This window comes from Nyctereutes procyonoides, unplaced genomic scaffold, assembly GCF_905146905.1.
Source record: "Nyctereutes procyonoides isolate TBG_1078 unplaced genomic scaffold, NYPRO_anot_genome, whole genome shotgun sequence".
Classification (NCBI taxonomy): domain Eukaryota; kingdom Metazoa; phylum Chordata; class Mammalia; order Carnivora; family Canidae; genus Nyctereutes; species Nyctereutes procyonoides.
Genome location: NW_026575121.1, coordinates 2379697 through 2398378, shown reverse-complemented (window position 1 = coordinate 2398378; position 18682 = coordinate 2379697). Strand labels below are relative to the sequence as shown.

General features: G+C 39.5%; 1 protein-coding gene across 2 annotated transcripts in view; it reads left to right on the top strand.

The window, feature by feature from the left end:
- CDADC1 (cytidine and dCMP deaminase domain containing 1) overlaps window positions 1-15862 on the top strand; it is a 46685-nt gene extending 30823 nt beyond the window's left edge. The window contains exons 6-10 of one of the 2 annotated variants that reach the window (XM_055335847.1): window positions 636-685; window positions 4312-4481; window positions 6257-6446; window positions 10189-10249; window positions 13152-15862. In XM_055335847.1, the coding sequence (XP_055191822.1) occupies window positions 636-685; window positions 4312-4481; window positions 6257-6446; window positions 10189-10249; window positions 13152-13225 (545 nt within the window). In that variant the 3' untranslated portion in view covers window positions 13226-15862. Of the gene's footprint in view, window positions 1-635; window positions 686-4311; window positions 4482-6256; window positions 6447-10188; window positions 10250-13097 lie in introns of both variants that reach the window. The other variant, XM_055335848.1, reaches the window with a different exon arrangement.
- The last annotated feature ends 2820 nt before the right edge of the window (window positions 15863-18682 follow it).

The following is an 18682-nucleotide window of genomic DNA, read 5'->3' as shown; positions in this document are numbered from 1 at the left end:
TCGGCATTCTTTCCCCCTTACTCTTCCCAGAGTAAACTCTGAAGGTCAGGGAAAGGACTTTCAAATATATAGGAAAGCCCATAAAAACTTGTATTTGTTGGTATTCTAAGTTTGAACTCTTCTTAGCAAGAACATTTCCATGAAATGTGTTTTCCATAACTAGCGTGTAAAAAAAGGATAGAAGACAGATTGGAGTGTTGCGAATTGTTGTGACATTAAATCCACTAGTTCAGAAATTTCCTTATAAATCGATTTCATCATCATCTCTGAGAAATAGTCTTTTAGAAACTGATTTGGTGGAGAGTCTATAAAATTACACTCAGTTCTGGTTACACTTTGAACTGATCTGACTGTGGGCTCTGTACACAGATCATGTTCGACTGGGTTGATCGTGACACTATCCAGTTATTCAGTATCTAGTTCTCATATTCTGTACTGAAGAGTATTTTAGTGGTAAACTTTTATTAAATAAATGTATTTAGTAATAAAAAAGTATTTTTATAATCAGCAAAGATGTCAAGGATTGCTGCTATATTATGAATTATGTTTCAGTAATGTGTATTATTTGGGGAAACATGTTTCTTAAACTAATAAATTATTGACCTTTACTGAGTTAAATGACATTTATCTTTCAGAGGATCATAAAACTGGAGTTGGAGCAGTCATTTGGGCTGAAGGAAAATCTGTGAGTATGAAAATAATTTTTTTTAAAGTTTTTATTTAAGAGATCTCTACACCTAACATGGGGCTCAAACTCATGACCCCAAGATCGAGAGTCGTGTACTCTTCCGACTGAGGCAGCCAGGTGCCCCTGAAAATAATTCAACATTTAACTTTGATTTTGTATAAACACAGTATGATCTTAAGTGCATTACATTATATTGACCCACTGGGGTTAATATTTTGTTATTGGTGCATTTACTGAATTCTATAAACATTTGATCATTCCTTCAATGATTGTCTAGGTAGATTCATTTATTTAGCAGACATTTATTAAACATCTTCCACAGCGTAGGCATTGTGCTGCGGCCTTAAATACTCTATACTGGAGACAGGAGCGAAAAAAAAAAAAAAAAAAAAAGACGTATATATGATGATAACATGACACTGGATAGCATGGAGGAGAAATCTCTATGCTGCTTAGAGAAATGAGTACAATATTCTTGGAGGAGGTAAGGTGCTATTTATTAGTTTTTTTAATTTAAAAAATATTAGTAATAAAATACTAAATTAGCAATGACTGGAAGGATACCATGCAGAGGGTATGAGAGAGAATGTGGGAAAATCAAGTGATTTGGTGTATAGTATGTACTCTATTATACATACTATACTCTATGTATAGTAGAGTAGCAAAAAATTAGACTGAACCCCAAAGAACTTTGTATACCATGTAAAGAGCTTGGACTTTATCTTTACAACAGTGGGATACTCTAGGATTAACCAGTAGAAATAAAAGGCAAGTCACACACATAATTTTAAATTTTCTAGGAGCCACATTAAAAAAAATTAAAAGAGGACAGCCGGGTGGCTCAGCAGTTTAGCACTGCCTTCAGCCCAGGGCCTGATCCCAGGGACCCGAAACCCGGGATCAAGTCCCACATCGGGCTCCCTGCATGGAGCCTGCTTCTTTTCATCCTCTGCCTGTGTCTCTGCCTCTCTCTCTCTCTCTCTCTCTGTCTCTCTCTCTCTCTCTGTCTCTCATGAATAAATAAATCTTTAAATAAATAAATACATAGAAATAGAAGGATTGATTTCAAGAATATATTTTATTTAATAAAATGTCCAGAAATATTATTTCAACATGTAATCAATTTAAGAGCTATTAATAAAATATTCTGGAGGCACCTGAGTGGCTCCATGGTTGAACATCTGCTTTTGACTAAGGTTGTGATCCCGGGGCCCTGAGATTGAGTCCCATATCGGGCTCCCCGCAGGGAACCTGCTTCTCCCTCTGCCTATGATCTGCTTCTCTTTCTGTGTGTCTCAATGAATGAATGAATGAATGAACAAGTAAATAAATAAATAAAATCTTTTAAAAAATAAAATATTCTGCATTTGGGGGGAGTATTAACTTTCCATAATCCTGTGTGTATTCAGATTTAACAGCACCTCCCAATTCAGACTAACCACCTGTGGCTAGTGGCTACTCTAATGGATGGTGCAATCCAAGAATATTTTAAGTGGGAAAATGATTTGATCAGATTTTCATTATAAGAAGTGGGGAATTAATAAAAAGGAAGTGATGAGGACTTGGCTTGGGGTGGGTCAAAGGGCATGGAATCAAGAAATACTTAGTGACTATAAGGCTGATTCAGAGATGAATAGGGAGCCTAGGTTTGCCTCACTAGACAAGATAGCAAGTAATTTGACTCTTTCCCTGAATGTCCCCTGTTACTCCATACATTTAATCAACTACCAAGTGCTATGACTTCCATCTTCAAAAGATCTCTTGACTCTATTTATCTCTGCCTCAACTATTACCACCTACTAGAATAGGTTCCTCAGCCACAAGCTGAGGAACCCATAGCATTCTGTGCAACTGATTCCTGACCCTCGCAGTTGAAATCATGTGCGGTTTCTTTTTTTTTTTTTTAATTTGTTTTATGATAGTCACACACACAGAGAGAGAGAGGCAGAGACACAGGCAGAGGGAGAAGCAGGCTCCATGCACCGGGAGCCCGACGTGGGATTCGATTCGGGGTCTCCAGAATCGCACCCTGGGCCAAAGGCAGGCACCAAACCGCTGCGCCACCCAGGGATCCCTATGTGCAGTTCCTTATCTGCAGATTATAAGGTTCATAAGGGCAGAGATTCTCTGTTTTGTTTATAGCTGTATTCCGGGCCCCTAGCACAGTGGCTGGCCTGTGGTTGGATCTCTCCTTTGGGTCCGTGTAAATGCCCAGCAGCCTTTGGCTCAACCTCTGGTTCTCAAGCGCTTGTAAGAATTTAAGTTTCCACTCAAGTTATCTACAGTGGGCAGCCTGGTAAAGTGGAAAGACATGGTTTTGGAGTCCAGCAACCTGGGCTTGAATTCTGGCTATGTTGTTAACATTGTGACCCTGGACAGGTTTAATCTCTCTGGGCCTCAGTTTCCTTATCTGTAAAATGGAAAAACTAATTAGTACTACTGTCAAGGTTGTTGGGAGGATTAATTAAATGAAATAATACCTATAAAACTCAGCATGGTATTTGACATTCAGTAAATGCTCAAGAACAATTTATTACTATTACTAGTGAGATGACATATTATGTGTAAGCTTTTATTGGCTCATCATAACAATAATCTTTATCAAGCTGCCATCCTAATGAGTCTGTTGATGTTATCGCATGAATAATTAAAATTTACTGAGGTTTGTAGCATATTCCAAATTATTATAAACACTAATGATTTATCAAATATTTCACTCTAGTAACTGAAAAATCATTCATCTTACATGTACTATGCCATTGGCTATGAGAAAAAAAAGAGCAACTTAAGTAAAAAGTCCCATATAAATATAAGTATACACACACACACACACACACACACACACACACACATTAGAGGCTCAATAAATATGAAGATTAGAGGAAAGTACATTTTTAGAAGGGGCACTTGGGTGGCTCAGTCAGTTGAGCATTGGCTTGGGTCATGATCCCAGGGTCCTGCGATTGAGCCCCACGTCAGGGTGGGAGTCTCCTTCTCCCTCTCCCTTTGCCCCTCCCCCTGCTCATGCTCGTGCTCTCTCTTTCTCTCTCTCTCGCTTTCTCTACCTCTCTCAAATCTTTAAACAATTAAAAAAAGGAAAGTACATTTTTAATTTTTTATCACAATAGCATATTTTTAGTCCAATAGTAGAAATTTCTGTCTGGAATATTTTTAGAATTTCTGACTTATTAACCAATAGAACAGCATATATACAAACTCCTACAATTATTTGAGTACCTGTTACGTGTGGAGCACTCCAATACGTGTATTTTAAGGCATAGCAAGGAGGCATAAAACATGGTTTCTATCTCTAGGGTCTTATAAACTATTTGGAGAGAGATGTCTGAGTCAAGTGAAACAACTTGTGAATTAAACAAGCTAGTGTTAATTAACAGCTAAAACCAAGGACTGCCTTGAGATCATATATTAGAAATGATCCGCCTTCCTGAAATATGGCTTTGGCAAGACCATACTGCAGTGGGAGGATGTAAGATTGTATTTTTTTGGTCACAGAAAATGGAATTAGTACTATAAAGTGTGATCCTAGGCTTTGAAATACACCGCCAGGCACCTTCTTGTAGAATGTTGACAATTCGCCTTTGTTGGTTTGCTCACTATCACAGAGAAGCTGTGATGGAACAGGCTCGATGTACTTCATAGGATGTGGCTATAATGCTTTCCCTGTTGGATCCGAGTATGCTGACTTCCCCCACATGGACGACAAGCAGAAAGACAGAGAAATAAGGAAATTCAGATACATTGTACACGCGGAGCAGAATGCCTTGACATTCAGGTATGAAATTCCGTTTGCATGTCTTTTCTTTAAAACATAGCAAGGGTTTAAAAAAAAAAAACATAGCAAGGGTTAGTTCAATTCAGTTTTCTTTTAGCTGTAAATTTTTTTCTTAATTCTAAGAAAAGTTCTTTTCAGAAGTATAATTTTGGTGATACCCGCTATCTGCTGCCTGACCTGAGGCTACTGTGGGAGGTCCTCCAGGCCTTCGCATTTGTTGCGCGAGCCTATTCTTTTTCTGGTCTTCCTCGTCTCCGATATAAAACTGCTTGAAGTTGTCATTAGGGTCTTCCATCTTTCTGAAGTGTAAGGTGTCCTTTATTTTCTAAACCGAGAGCACATAGGTTTATGAATATATAGATTTTTGTAATGAACCGAATGGCTTTAACATGCTTTTTGTTAGGGATTGGAACTGGCGTTACCTCCTTCTGGTGTTACTCTAGGTCATTTCCACAAACATTTCTCATCACTTAGCATGTAGGGAGTGATCTTAGGGGATTCAGAACTAAGAAAGACATGGCTTTTGTCCTTGAGGAGCTTTTAGTGTTCCCTGGTGTCAGGCTGCATTCAGGCTCCCATGATGGGTTCTCTGGGAAAGGCCAACACAAAGTCCTGTGGGGATTCAGGAACTGCTCCAGAGGGAGGGAGAGTGGGACGGGAAAGCTGTAAGGAGGAACTGACATCTGAGCTGAGCTTAGAAGGTCTGGTAGGATTGTGGCAGTTGGAGGCGCTTAAGTGACGGGAAGCCCCTCTTGCCTCAGGCATAGCAATGGTCCTGAGGCCGGGAAATGCTCGTGTGTATAGGGACATGAGACGTCCGATTAGTCTGGACCCTGGAGCTCATGCGAGTAGCTGGGGCCGGACAGGGGAAGACTGCGAGTGTATAAGTCTGTTTGATAGGCAGTGGGGAAGTGGCCACCCTACCGATTACTTGGGCTGCGGGTATATTGTTTCAATAGACCAGATGCCTAAAGTTCTGTTGCCCTAGCGTTGGCAGACAGAAGGAGTCTGAACTGGAGAGACGGATGCGGGAGGCTGCCAGTGGTATAGACAGCCAGCTGAGAGCAGTATAAACCACAGACCAGGGAGCGGAACCCCTGGAGCCTCAGACAAGATGCTGAGTGCTCGGCTCCTCCAGCACACAATTCCTCTCTCCCTTCCCTTGTGCTCTTCATTACAGGTGTACTTGCTTCATTTGCCTGGAGGCATGAACGTGTCAAAGCCGAAAGACTGTTAAACTAGAGCATCCTGTCTCAGGGAGGAGGTGAAGGAACTGTAACTCGAAGCAGAATTTTAATATTAATTTATCAATTTAACAAGAATTCATTTATTAAATATTCAGTAGGTGCTAGATAAGAGATCTTTCAGCTCCCGTGATGAGCTAATGTCTAATCTCTCACGGTAAAGCCGTAAGGCAGATGTCAGTTCCAGCCCCTACCTGTGGCATCACCAAGTCCTCAGTGGAGAGCTCCTCCCGCCTCCTCTCTCTTTCATTGTCCGTCTTTTTTCTGTTTTTATTTATAATCTACTACTGAACATCTTACCAACTACTAATTATAATAATTGTCATGTTCAGAGTGTGTGTTAACATTTTATGAGTTTATATATTTAGCACATTTACTAATTCGGCAAGAACAAAATTTATTATTGTTTATCATGTTGGAAATCTCTTTTAAAAGCAGCTTGATTTTAGTGTTTTACAGATTTCTCTAAACTATAACTACCCTTTTGGCAGTTTAGACCTTTCTAATGTTCATAAAAATTTTTTTTTATAGATGTCAAGAAATAAAACCAGAAGAAAGAAGCATGATTTTTGTCACCAAGTGCCCGTGTGACGAGTGTGTACCTTTAATTAAAGGTGCCGGCATAAAACAAATCTATGCCGGGGATGTAGATGTTGGAAAGAAGAAGGCAGACATCTCTTACATGAGATTTGGGGAACTTGAGGGTGTTAGTAAGTTTACAGTAAGTAGAGATGCCTTTTTTTTCCAAGTATACTTTCAATTATATTGTTAGGTACCCTGCTGAATATTTTAAATTAGTGATTCCCACACGTGTACAGAGTTCCAACAAGCTATTATCGTGTGCAAGCACTCACATGATAATTGCAAATGCTCAGCTTAAAACCTCTGTCTTAAGAATTTATACGTCTCTGGAGAGCTGCCTACTATGGCCCTTCCAGGTCTTGAACGACCAGGCCCTTTGGTGCTATCTGGTGGCAAACAGAAGAAAATCACTGACCCACCTCTTCCTTGCCCTTCCGGTTTGGGTGGTAAACAGCAGTGAAAACAGTTTAGGATTACCTAAGAGACAGGCGCACACACACACACACACACACACACGCACGTACGCACATGTGCAGTCATGACACACATTTCTCATGGGAAAAATCAGAAAAAGAAGGGATTGAATATTTGATGTCTCCAAAAAAGTACCAAAATAGTTTATGGAAAACTTAGACCTCTAGCTATTTCACTGCATAGGTTTTTTTTTTTTTTTTTTAAACCTCTTTTAAGAAGCAATCACAAACCTCCAGAAAAGTTACAAAAACTACTACAAAGAGCTTCCCCCCTGCCCCAGAAACCTTTGAAAGTAGGTTGTTGACATGATGACCAGATCACTCTCAAGTAGTTTATTACATATTTCCTCAAACAGTAGAGTCTCCTACAAAACCACGAATCAGCCACAAAACTCAGGAAATCGTCCTTGGCACATTACTGCCAGTTCATCCATGGCTGCCAATCAAAGTTCACCAGTTGTCCCAGTGTCCTGTAGAGCAAAAGGATCCTGCCCAGAATCATATGCTGCTTTTTAACGATAATTTTGGCATTTAACGGAACACTTCTATACAAGAATTTGCAGTGGTTATAAGAGGCATATACTATAACTGTCTTATGAATTTCAAGTGTCCAGAGGCTCCTGGGCGGCTCAGCTGGTTAAGTGTCCAACTCTTGATTTTGGCTCAGGTATGATCTCAGGGTCATGAGACTGAGCCCCACATTGGGCTCCGCCCCCAGCGGGGCTTCTGCCTGAAGATTCTCTCCCTCTGGCCCTTGCCGCTCTCTCTCTATAAAATAAATAAATAAATCTTAAAAAAAAAAAAAAAAACTTCAAGTTTACATTCCTGTTTTGAGTCCAGAGTGCCTGGAAAATGTAATTTTTAAACTATATATATACGTATACATATACTTATATATTTATGTGTATAACTTATATTTAAAAGTTTAAAACTATAAAACATTGTCTAGTTTCCGTGTGTGCATGAAGTGTCTTACATATTTACCCTTTTTATTTTGGTCATTTATTTTTAGTTTTTTATTCCCAGTTTTATTTAAAGCTCATCATGATTTTTAAAAGAACAGGAGGGCCCTGAAAGAACGGAGAGATGGGAAAGGTGCCTCTTTTGTAAAAGTAAACAGAAGCTTACACCCAGCTAGTCAAAGGGAAATCTTCAGCTGGGTGTTGTTTCCTGTGTCTTCGTTCCTGCTGAGGAGTGGGAAGAAATAGGCCTTTCACATTCTCTCCATAAAGATTAAATGACCTAGCTCTTCAGGACTGTGACTGACAGATTAAGTGAATTCCAAAATACATTGCTTAGTGGTGGATTTGAGTAGCTGTGCCGCTGTAAAGAGCATAAAGAAGGTAAGACACGGTGACAGGAACAGGAACAGAGGGCATGAGTCCCCTCGGCGGAGATGGGCCAAGACCTGCCAGGAGCACCCCATTCGGGTGCACGTGGCTCCTCTCTGTGCGCATTCCAGTGACAGCTCTCTGCACCTTCCCATCCTTCCCCTCGTCTGGCCTGGTTTGCAATATTATGTAAGTGATTTAAACTGCCTGCCTAGGGGCGGCCCTGGTGGTGCAGCGGTTTAGCGCCGCCTTTGGCCCAGGGTGTGGTCCTGGAGACCTGGGATCCAGTCCCACGTCGGGCTCCCTGCGTGGAGCCTGCTTCTCCCTCTGCCTGTGTCTCTGCCCCTTTCTCTCTCTCTCTCTGTCTCTGTGTGTGTATCTCGTGAGTAAATAAATAAAATCTTTAGAAAAACAAACTGCCTGCCTAGCTAAATGCCTAGTGTTGTAAATACCAGTGACTAACACGAACTAGTATTCATTCTAAATTGGAACATAATGTTTATACTTATTTTTAGATTGTCCAGAGTAGTACAGGGATGTCTAAGAAGCGATTACTTTTAAGATTAAAGCAAATTAAAATCAATTTTGTTTGAAAAAGTTTTGCTTTTCTCTTTGAGGTGTTACCATATACCCTTGAGATAACTGGTTCTGTTCTGTGGGATCGTTGCAGACGAGGCTAGGCCTGAGCAACCGTATTTTCAAAAATAGATTTTGCCAGTGTGGGCCCATGTCCATTTACTCAGAAACTTTTTTTTCTATTTACTACATGTGGATTTTTCTCTATTAGATCATACTACCTTTAAAAAAAATATGTAAGTAATATATGCTCATTGTAGAGGACTAGGCATGTAAAAGAGCAGATATTCTCTGACAACTCATAGATACTGTTAGTGCATTGCTGTATTTTCTGTGTCATTGATAATTCTTCAAAAATAATGTTTAATGATTCAACAATATTCCAACTTAGAGATATAAGTTATCTAACCATTCCCCTGCTGTGAGGCACCTAAATGGCTTCTAAGTTTCTTACAGTTGAAATAGTCTTTTTGTGATTATCCTTAAATATACATTCAGGGTTATTAGTTTTACTTGGCCCAAATTAGTAGATGTTAGTGGTTTGGGCACATTTTGAAACATGCCTATTTTTTTTTTTCATACATAATTTCCCACCCCTTATAAATCCCCTTTTTCCGGGTACTAACCCTAACCATCCCATTTCTAGATAACCCTCCCTTTCCAAAGACGTTTTTTTTATACATGGCGAAATATTCGTCCTGTATCTCACAACCCCCAAGGATCATGGTATTAGCGAGCTTATCTGTTGAGCTCACCGATGCTTATGGAGGAGGCTCCCGGGTACTGCACACTGTATTGTGCCTCTCTAGAGACGGTGCCCCAGTGAGGCCTTTTCAGTCAAGTCAGTGGTGACCTGATGCTGGGGACTTCTGGCCAAGTGAGGGAGGAAGGGCTGTGCCATGAGGTACCGATTACACTCGGTTTCTCTTCTCAGCAGCTCCAGGCTGCTCAGCACTATCTGCGAACTCTCAGGCTCCCCTGTTTCCTTCTGAATGGCTGAGATGGAAAACTGACAGTAGAGGAGATATGATATGTTGGTGATGTGATATAACTATATTCAAAGGCAAGATAGCCTTGGTGGTGTTTTCATTCTCTAATATCTAGGCCCTCTCTGGCTGTTATAAGATACTGTAGGACCTGGAGATAGAATGTGGTGGAAATCCTATCGTGTTGAGCAGGAGCAGACTCTGGTTTTAATTCTCTTGCTGCCCTGAGTGTGTAAATCCCAGGCAAGTCACTATCCTTCGCTGGTCTTCCACTTCCTTACCTCTAAAATGAAGGTAAAGGATTTTAAAGTTCCTTCCTTCTCGAAGAATATTGATTCTGATCCCAGAAGTCAGATCATTCAGGGTCAATATTAGGGCCTGGTTGGTAGGAACATGCTAACTCTTTCTTCTTACATTAAAAAAAAAATGTTTTGATATTTGACAGCAGGGTGCTGAACTGCTATTTATTAAATCCTCCCTAAACATACATATAAAAGGTTTGTGCCCTCTTACAGTGGCAGCTGAATCCATCAGGAGCTTGTGTCAGTGAACAAAATGAGCCTGGAAGCAAAGAGAGTAAGTATTTAAAAGTCTTTTATTAAGCTTAACTTTGTTGCTGAAAAGAAAGGATACGTAGCGAGTATTAAGGGGTTGGAAATTGGAAATTGTCGTGGTGGTAGATAGAGCATATTCCTTCTGCAGGTTAGATGTTTGCCATTCAGGTTGTTCACAAACATCTGTCTACTATATGCTAGGTTCAATGGAAAGTGCTGGTTTATAATCAATTCTATGGAATCTGCAGTTTAATACAAATAATTATGTACAAATTGAATATATACATTAGATTTATATGAAACAGTAAACTACAGTGCTCTCCTATAACGAACTGAAGCTTGCTGGGCAGTTAGGAAGGAAAAACGTATATAATGAATACATACCCGGGGATCCCTGGGTGGCTCAGCAGTTTATCGCCTGCCTTCGGCCTAGGGCGTGATCCTGGAGTCCCAGGATCGAATCCCGGGATCAAGTTCCGCATCAGGCTCCCTGCATGGAGCCTGCTTCTTCCTCTGCCTGTGTCTCTGCCTCTCTCTGTGTGTCTCTCATGAATAAATAAAATCTTAAAAATAAAAAATACATACCTGGCTGTAGGGCCAAATTAGAGGGTGTATACATTTTTATTTGAGTAAAGGCACATTTGTAGAGATTGATCAGAGAATAGAAATCCTCTGGTTATTTGAATAATCTAAAGTCATCACCACTACTATAAATGAATGATTAGTCTTCAAAGCTTTATTATTTGCATATTAACACAGATTTTTTTTAATATAATGTCACCTTAGGGAGATCTTGCTTGCAATTCCTTAAGTATATAATTTTGAACATTAGTTATTGCTATACAGTATTATTTTCCAAGATTGATGTATTTATTTGAGAGAGAGTGTGTGATGGTGGGGATAGGGAAGGGATTGAGAAGGCAGAGGGAGAGTCTTAAGCAGACTCCGTGCTGAGTGCAGACCCTGCGTGGGGCTCAGTCTCATGACCCTGAGGTTATGACCTGAGCAGAACCGTGGCTTAAACGGCTGTGCCATCCAGGCACCCCCATGGTATCATATTTAAATATAAACTATGTTATCTATCTGTTTGGATTCTAGGTAAATGGAAATTTTGTATAATAAATAAAAATTTTTTTGAAGATAACAATGATTTGATTACCTTGAAAAAATCAGGAAATGAAGAGATTTTTTTAAAATTTAAATTCAATTAATTAACATATAATGTATTATTAGTTTCAGAAGTAGAGGTCAGTGATTCGTCAGTCTTACATAACACCCAGTGCTCATTACCTCGCATGCCCTCTTTAATGCCCGTCACCCAGTGACCCCATCCCCCCATCCCACTTCCCCTCCCGCGACCCTCAGTTTATTTCCTATGGTTAAGAATCTCTCATGGTTTGTCTCCCTCTCTGATTTCATCTTGGTTTTTTTTTTCCTCTCTTCCCCTATGGTCCTCTGTTTTCTTTCTTAAATTCCATATATGAGTGAGATCATGTGGTAATTGTCTTTCTCTGATTGACTCACTTCACTTAGCAAAATAACCTCTGGCTCTGTCCACATCATTGCAAATGGCAAGATTTGACGGCTGAGTAATATCCCGTTGCATATATATCCCACATCTTCTTTATCCATCATCTGTCGATGGACATCAGGGCTCTTTCCACAGTTTGGCTATTGTGGACACTGCCGCTATAAACATTGGGGGGCAGGTGCCCCTTCAGATCACTACATTTATGTCTTTGGGGTAAATACTCAGTCATACAACAATTGCTGGGTCATAGGGTAGTTTCCTCTATTTTCTACTTTTTGAGGAACCTCCACACTGTTCCCCAGAGTGGCTGTACCAGCTTGCATTACTGCCAACAGTGTAAGACGGTTCCCCTTTCTCCACATCCTCGCCAACATCTGTTGTTTCCTGACTTGTTAATTTTAGCCTTTCTGACTGGTGTGAGGTGGTATCTCATTGTGGTTTTGATTTGTAAGGAAAGGAAGAGGTCTTTATGAAAATAATTTCTATTCTATAGTTTCTGTGTAAATACCTTGATTTTTTTGTGTGTGTTATGAACTTAGCTTTATTTATTCAGGTAGTGTATTTTTATTTGCAGTCTGGAAAAAAAATACCTATCCACCCCATCTTTTGAAAAAATTAATCAGGGAAAATAAGTGGAAAAAAAATATGGATCTGTTTAAAGAATATGACTTCATGAACAGTGTTTGAGGGGGTCAGTTAATAATTCCCTGCTGTTAGGGAAAGGACACAACGAGCAGTAACCAAAAGGGGATGAATTAATTTATGTTAAAATTAAGAACATCTGGTCATCAAAAGATATCATTGAAAGAGTACAAAGGCAAGCCATAGAATAGGAGATATTTCCCACTTACCATCAATAAAGGACTCGTATCCTAGATCACCAAGGAAGGGAAGGCGTGCCTGCTGCCCTTGGCAGTCCTGAGATGGGAAGGAGGGGTTGCCATCGGGCGGGAGGGCAAGAGAAAGGCTTCTGCTTTGCTGGCCATGTTTTAATTATTGACCTGGGTGATGGCCAAACGTAGGTTTGCTTTGTGACTATTGACTGAACTGCAAGGTCATGTTTTGTACACATTTTTGAACAAATGTTTTATATCAACAGAAAATCTTATCTCTTTTTCAATTTTGTAACAGCTTTATTGTGATAGGTTCCACCTATCATTAATTTGCCCTTTTAAAGTATAGATTTCATAGTTGAGTGAATCCGCTTTTTAATAAAGTAGATACTGTGCAGCCTGAGTTATCTAGAATCTGTTCTTCAACAGTTGGGAATTTAAGATAAAATGCATGTTCCTTTTTAACTGAAGCATTATTTTGATCTTATAACCCATATGACTTTCAGACCCATCTATCTGAAGTACAGTTTTCCTGATACTAAGTTATTCTTGAACACTAGATGGTGTGATGAGACCCTTACCGCCCGGTGAAGAACAGCACCAAAACAAAAAGCTGTGTCTTGGAAACCACTAACAAGTCCTGTCGAAACTGGAGTGAGGCCTCAAGAATTTTTATTGCACTTTTAAAATTCAGCCTTGTTAACTCAGAAAATAAGGATGGATTTTGTGAATAACTGAAAAAAAAACATTGTAAAGAAACTAATTTATTACTACCATATGAATGATGTTAATGAGAATATTTTTCTTTTAGATTTGTGTGTTTTTCAGAATATAGTGGTGTGTTCTTTTATTACATTAAATGAGGTAGCAATGATTTAATGAGACAAATTTGATCACCTTGTAGAGGTTAATTTCTCCTTGTCATAGCTTTATATTAGCCAGTTTCTTGAAAGGGGCTGGTTCACTGGAGGTCACCTCCCAGCAGAGAATTAAACACCTTTTAAAAAATATTAATTCCTTCAGATTTTGAAGGTGATAATTAGTAACCTGCTCCAAAGAAATAAATGATGACCTGGCCATTTTTAAGTCATTGTATGGCTCACCAAAAGTTCACACTTATACCTCAAGCTTTTTAATAATCAGAATTTAATTAGGATTGAATTGTAAAAAAATGAAGGTGGCATAGCCAGTCCCCATTATTAAAGTATATTCCTGACAATGTTACTGATTTTTTAAAAAACCTTCCAGTATGTAGAAATCACAATGATTTGTTGAACTGGCATGTTAAGTCACTGATTTAGGCAGCAGTAGGAAGAGAATATTATTAAGAGTGAAGAAATATTTCAGTCTGGAATATTGAAACCAGCCTTTGTTGAATTCCATTCGTAAATGCTGCCCATTTTCCCCTCCATACAGTTAATAGAGTGTCTTGTAGCTTTCAGTGGAAGATCTTTTAAAAATATCCGTGAACCAAAAAAAAAAAAAAAACTATCCGTGAACCTTAAGAATACTGAAGATCTTGACAGTAAACATATGGTCAGTTCACTTCATTCCCAAATTGCTCTTTGTGAGGCCTCTCATTTTCATTCGCTGAGAAACTTTCAGAGAATAGTCCAAAGATGAAGGTATGTGTTTTGCACTTTCCTAGAATTAGGGAGGGAATGCACAGCCCATGGCCCACAGGACAGGGTGTGACATCCCGAGGAGCACCTGCCTTGGCTGTGGAGAGATCTGCTGTTGTCCCCAACCCTTCCACAGCACCCCGTGGCCTCACAAGGCCCCCCACCAGTATCTCAGAATTGTACACAGGACAATCCAAATATTGACCCGTGTCCCTATTTGTACAGCAGCCTGCTTAGGTCCACTGGGAGTTCGAGGTCATCATACCAGGCAGTTGAGAATTGCCATAAATATTGAGAGAGGAGGAAAGATACCCTTAGATAGATCTAAGGCTAATTTGAAAACTTGTAGTTAAGGTATTCTAAAATCTTTATCAGGATGTAAATAACTGAGATTTGCTCACATCCTCCCAATTGCTTTGATATATAATATATACAAGCTTAAATTCATATTAGAATCATTGTTTTTTTAACTAATATGTCATCCACATCAAATATTTTATAAATCAATCAGCAAATATTTTGTAAGACCCAAAAGCCTGGTGTACTGTCAGGTTTATGGATTTGTGTGTTGGACGTTGAGAGGGGTATCAGAAGGGAGAAACAAAATGGGAAAAACTAGGATTAGGAAATGGGAAAATTTATATTTCCAAGCACTATGAAAATTTTCATGATGATGCCATATTTCCTTCTTTACAACTGGTCAGTTTTCTGCATTTATTGAGAATTTCCTATGTAATACCAGAGGAAAGCTCTATGAGGGCAGGAATATATATATATAACATATGTACATATACATATATTCACACACATGCATATTTACATACATATATTTATATATGCATATACATATAATTGTATGTTTATAAATTTTTTATGTATAAAATATATAAATTTTTTAAGCTGATGAATCCAGTGCCTACAATAGTGCCGGGCACATAACACATTCAATGAGTATTTGTTGATCGAGTAAATGACTGCTGGACACTGGCTAGGCCCTGGAAATGAGATGTAGAAGAAATGCTCCCTCATCTCAAGGAGTTCACAGTCTCGTGGAATGTGGAATGGAGTAATAGAGACTGAATGACTCTCAGAGTGGGGGTCCTGGACCGGCAGCATTGGCATCACCTGGGGGCTTGTTAGACATGAGATTCTTAATGTCCACCGAGATCTGTTGAATCAGAAACTGGGTGTGGGGCCCAGCAAACTGTTCTCACAGTTCTGCAGGTGCTTCTGGTTGACCTTGCAGGTTGAGAACCACCTTGTGAATGTAACTGTAGGAAACTTCTGAAATATGTAATTAAAACTAATAGAAATAAGAAGGATGACTCTGTATTGCAAAGAAACTAGGATGTGTTTTTAGCTGAGAAAAGGTATGAGGCATGGAGATGTATTTTAGTTAAGGGAAAAGAAAGTAAATTTTGTCCTAAAGTAAAGCTGGTTATTTCAGAATGGTCATTACAGAATGAAAAAGAGAAAAATAAAGGACAAGCTAAGAACACAGAAGTTTGGGAAAAGAAAAAAGAAAGAGGAAGGAAGGAAGGAAGGAGGGAAGGAAAAGAAAGAAAATTTTACCTTTTGTAGTCATGTTGGCTAAAAATTGAATTGTTAAAGGGTTTTTAAAAATAATAAACTTGTTTTTTGTTTAAATAGCTTGCTTATGTAATTTTCTTTCATTTGCTAAAAAGAAAAAGTTTCCTCAGACTGTTGGTCTGCTCTCGATAAGATATTATGGTTTTCTTTACTTTTTAAGTAATCTGCCTGGAAAGCGGAGATGTTATATGTCACTAAAGTAACTTCCTGTGTTTCATGTTGTCTTTATCGGGTCCTTGATTACTTAACTGCGTCTTCTCCTCAAGAGCTGAATTTTACTTAAAACCATGTAACCTTCTAAATTTGCCTTTAAAATCTTGTTACTTGGTTAAATAGATAATTAAGTATTGTTTCAAATCATCTATGTTCCCATTTAGTCAAGTGTTGCAGACTCGATATTTTTGACCAACTTTCCAAAATCAATTTCTAAATAAAGTTTTTTGACCAGGAAAGTAAGCTGGGATTTTTCCAGAGGTTCCCGGAAATAGCTCCAAAAGATTTGTTTTCTTTCTTTATAAAAGAGAAACATGCCACAATTGGTCAGCTGCACTGTAACAGACTCCATCAGACCTTTAGCTATGGCCATTTTTAAGTCTTTTATCATTTACAGTTACTGTTTTACTCTGGTGCTTTTTAAAAGTTTTCCCGCAAACGTGTTTCATCTTCAAGGAAATTCATGAATGGACTCTAGCAAGTACTGTAGAATACAGGTTTCTGGTAACTTTAAGAGCATCCAGTGGAACTGGGAAAGAATTTCCACAACCAACAGAAAAACTGGATTCAAACAGAACGAATATTAATCACATGAGACTGAATGAACACGGGGCTGAATGAACTGAGATAGATGAGCATAATTATTTTTGACATTTTTGTTTGAACGTTGCTTTTGTGTTTTTTTTTTTTTAATGTTCGGTTTTTCCAGATTTAAGAAAAACTTTTTCTCTTAAATTACCTGTGGATTTACAGCAGTTAAATTATTCCTTTATAAGCAGAATTGAAACAGTTACATTTTTTCTCTACCTCATACCTCCAGAATTTTAAACCTGAATGAGTAATCGTATTTTCACGGTGAGACAGTTATTTGCATAAGTTCAGTAAGAATCTGTTCTTATAACGAGCCTGGGTGGGAACATCGGCCCTCCCGGGGCTTGGACTGGAATGCCATATATGAGAGTACACGTAGCCTCAGAGTCGGCCAGACAACTTGAAGAAGGTAAGGTTGACTTTATGGAGCCAATGAACAATAAAGCCCCTTGGGGAAGTCGGCCTAGTACCTGGCTTCCAGGGGTCCTGGCGGCCTCAGGACAGTGAGTGAGGAAGGTCACTTCCTGGCAGGTTCAGGACCGTCAGAATATTTTGGGGACCTTGAGAAGAGAGGAATTCAACCCGGATGTATAGGTATCGCAAGTGAAGTCTGATGGCAAATCCTTGGCTTGGCTTCCCAGCCTTGAGAGGCTTTTAAGAGTTCAATCTGAGATTCCTTCTAGAAAGTTCCAGCAAAGCAGATTTAGAAGAGCCTAGCTCATCAAATGATTATTCATGCTACACTTATGTAAATAGGCCAAATTTACAGAAACTAGATCTAATTTGCAAACAAATTAGTCTTGCTGTGATTATCTTTGATAGACAGAAAAATGTTTCAGGAATACACCTGTGTAAATATCAGCTTCTAGTGCTGGTAATTAGCTTGGATTGGGCTTGTTTTTGTGGGGTTTTTTTTTTGTTTTTTTTGTTTTTTTTGGTCTTACACCTGTAAGATGGAAAGACCCACTGGAGAGTCTCCTGGATCCGGAATTCTAGTTTCCCCCAGTATTTGCCTGTAGCTGTCCAAGCTAACCTTTCCAATTTTCTCCCACTTTTGACTCGGAATCATGAAGAACAAAAGCTGCCCGTTTCTCAAAGCCTTGCAAACGGATTGTGAGCGATTTGGTACAAACTTCAGAGAAGAACCTGCCACAATAACGCAGGTTTCAACAGCCTTCGTGCCTGCTGCTGTGCGCGCCACTCAGAAAGTTCAAACTGCATAGGATGCTTTGACCCCGACAGCTAGAAATGTTCTTGACGGGGTGTGCCCCCGGGTTCTGAAGCTGGTTTATAATTTGTTCTAATTGTTAACTTTCGTTTTTCTTTCATTTCCATAGAAATGCCTTATTAAACACCTAATTTCTCGCACAATAGGAGGCCCAATTACATCACTGGGGAGCCCCGTTACATCACCACCTCCTAAAACGAGACGTAACTGTATAACTGAACCAAGCTATTTTCAAGACTTAGAGATTAATTCAGTGAAATAGTAAAACAGGCTACCAACTCAGCTTCTGGATTGTGAAGCTTCTTGCAGTTTCAAGGTGGGTCTAAAGGGGAGCAAAATATGCCACTTTGGTGTATGGATTCTGTTCAATTAAAATCATTTAAGAAATAGGGCAGCCCGGGTGGCTCAGCGGTGGAGCATCTGCCTTCGGCCCAGGGCGTGACCCCGGGGTCCCCAGATCGACTCCCGCGTCGGGCTCCCTGGCATGGAGCCTGCTTCTCCCTCCGCCTGTGTCTCTGCCTCTCTCTGTGTGTCTCTCATGAATAAATAAAATCTTTTTAAAAATTATTTAAGAAATAGCCTTTACAAGAAGGACACCCCTTTGTCCCCCTGAATGCAAGAAATAAATTCCTGTGGGAAGGGCACCCTCCGTGCACCTGCAGGCTAACAGCGGCCTCATCCCCAGAGAGGGGCAGTTCAGGACCCAGAAGGCTTTTATCAACAACTTTCTTACTTCTCCGTTCATTTGCGAGCCCAAGCCAAACCCCTTTGTCAGTTCATCACAAATAACTGCTTCTTTGTTTTCTGAGAGGTCCAAAAGCTGCCTGCTTGCTCACTTCTTCGAGTC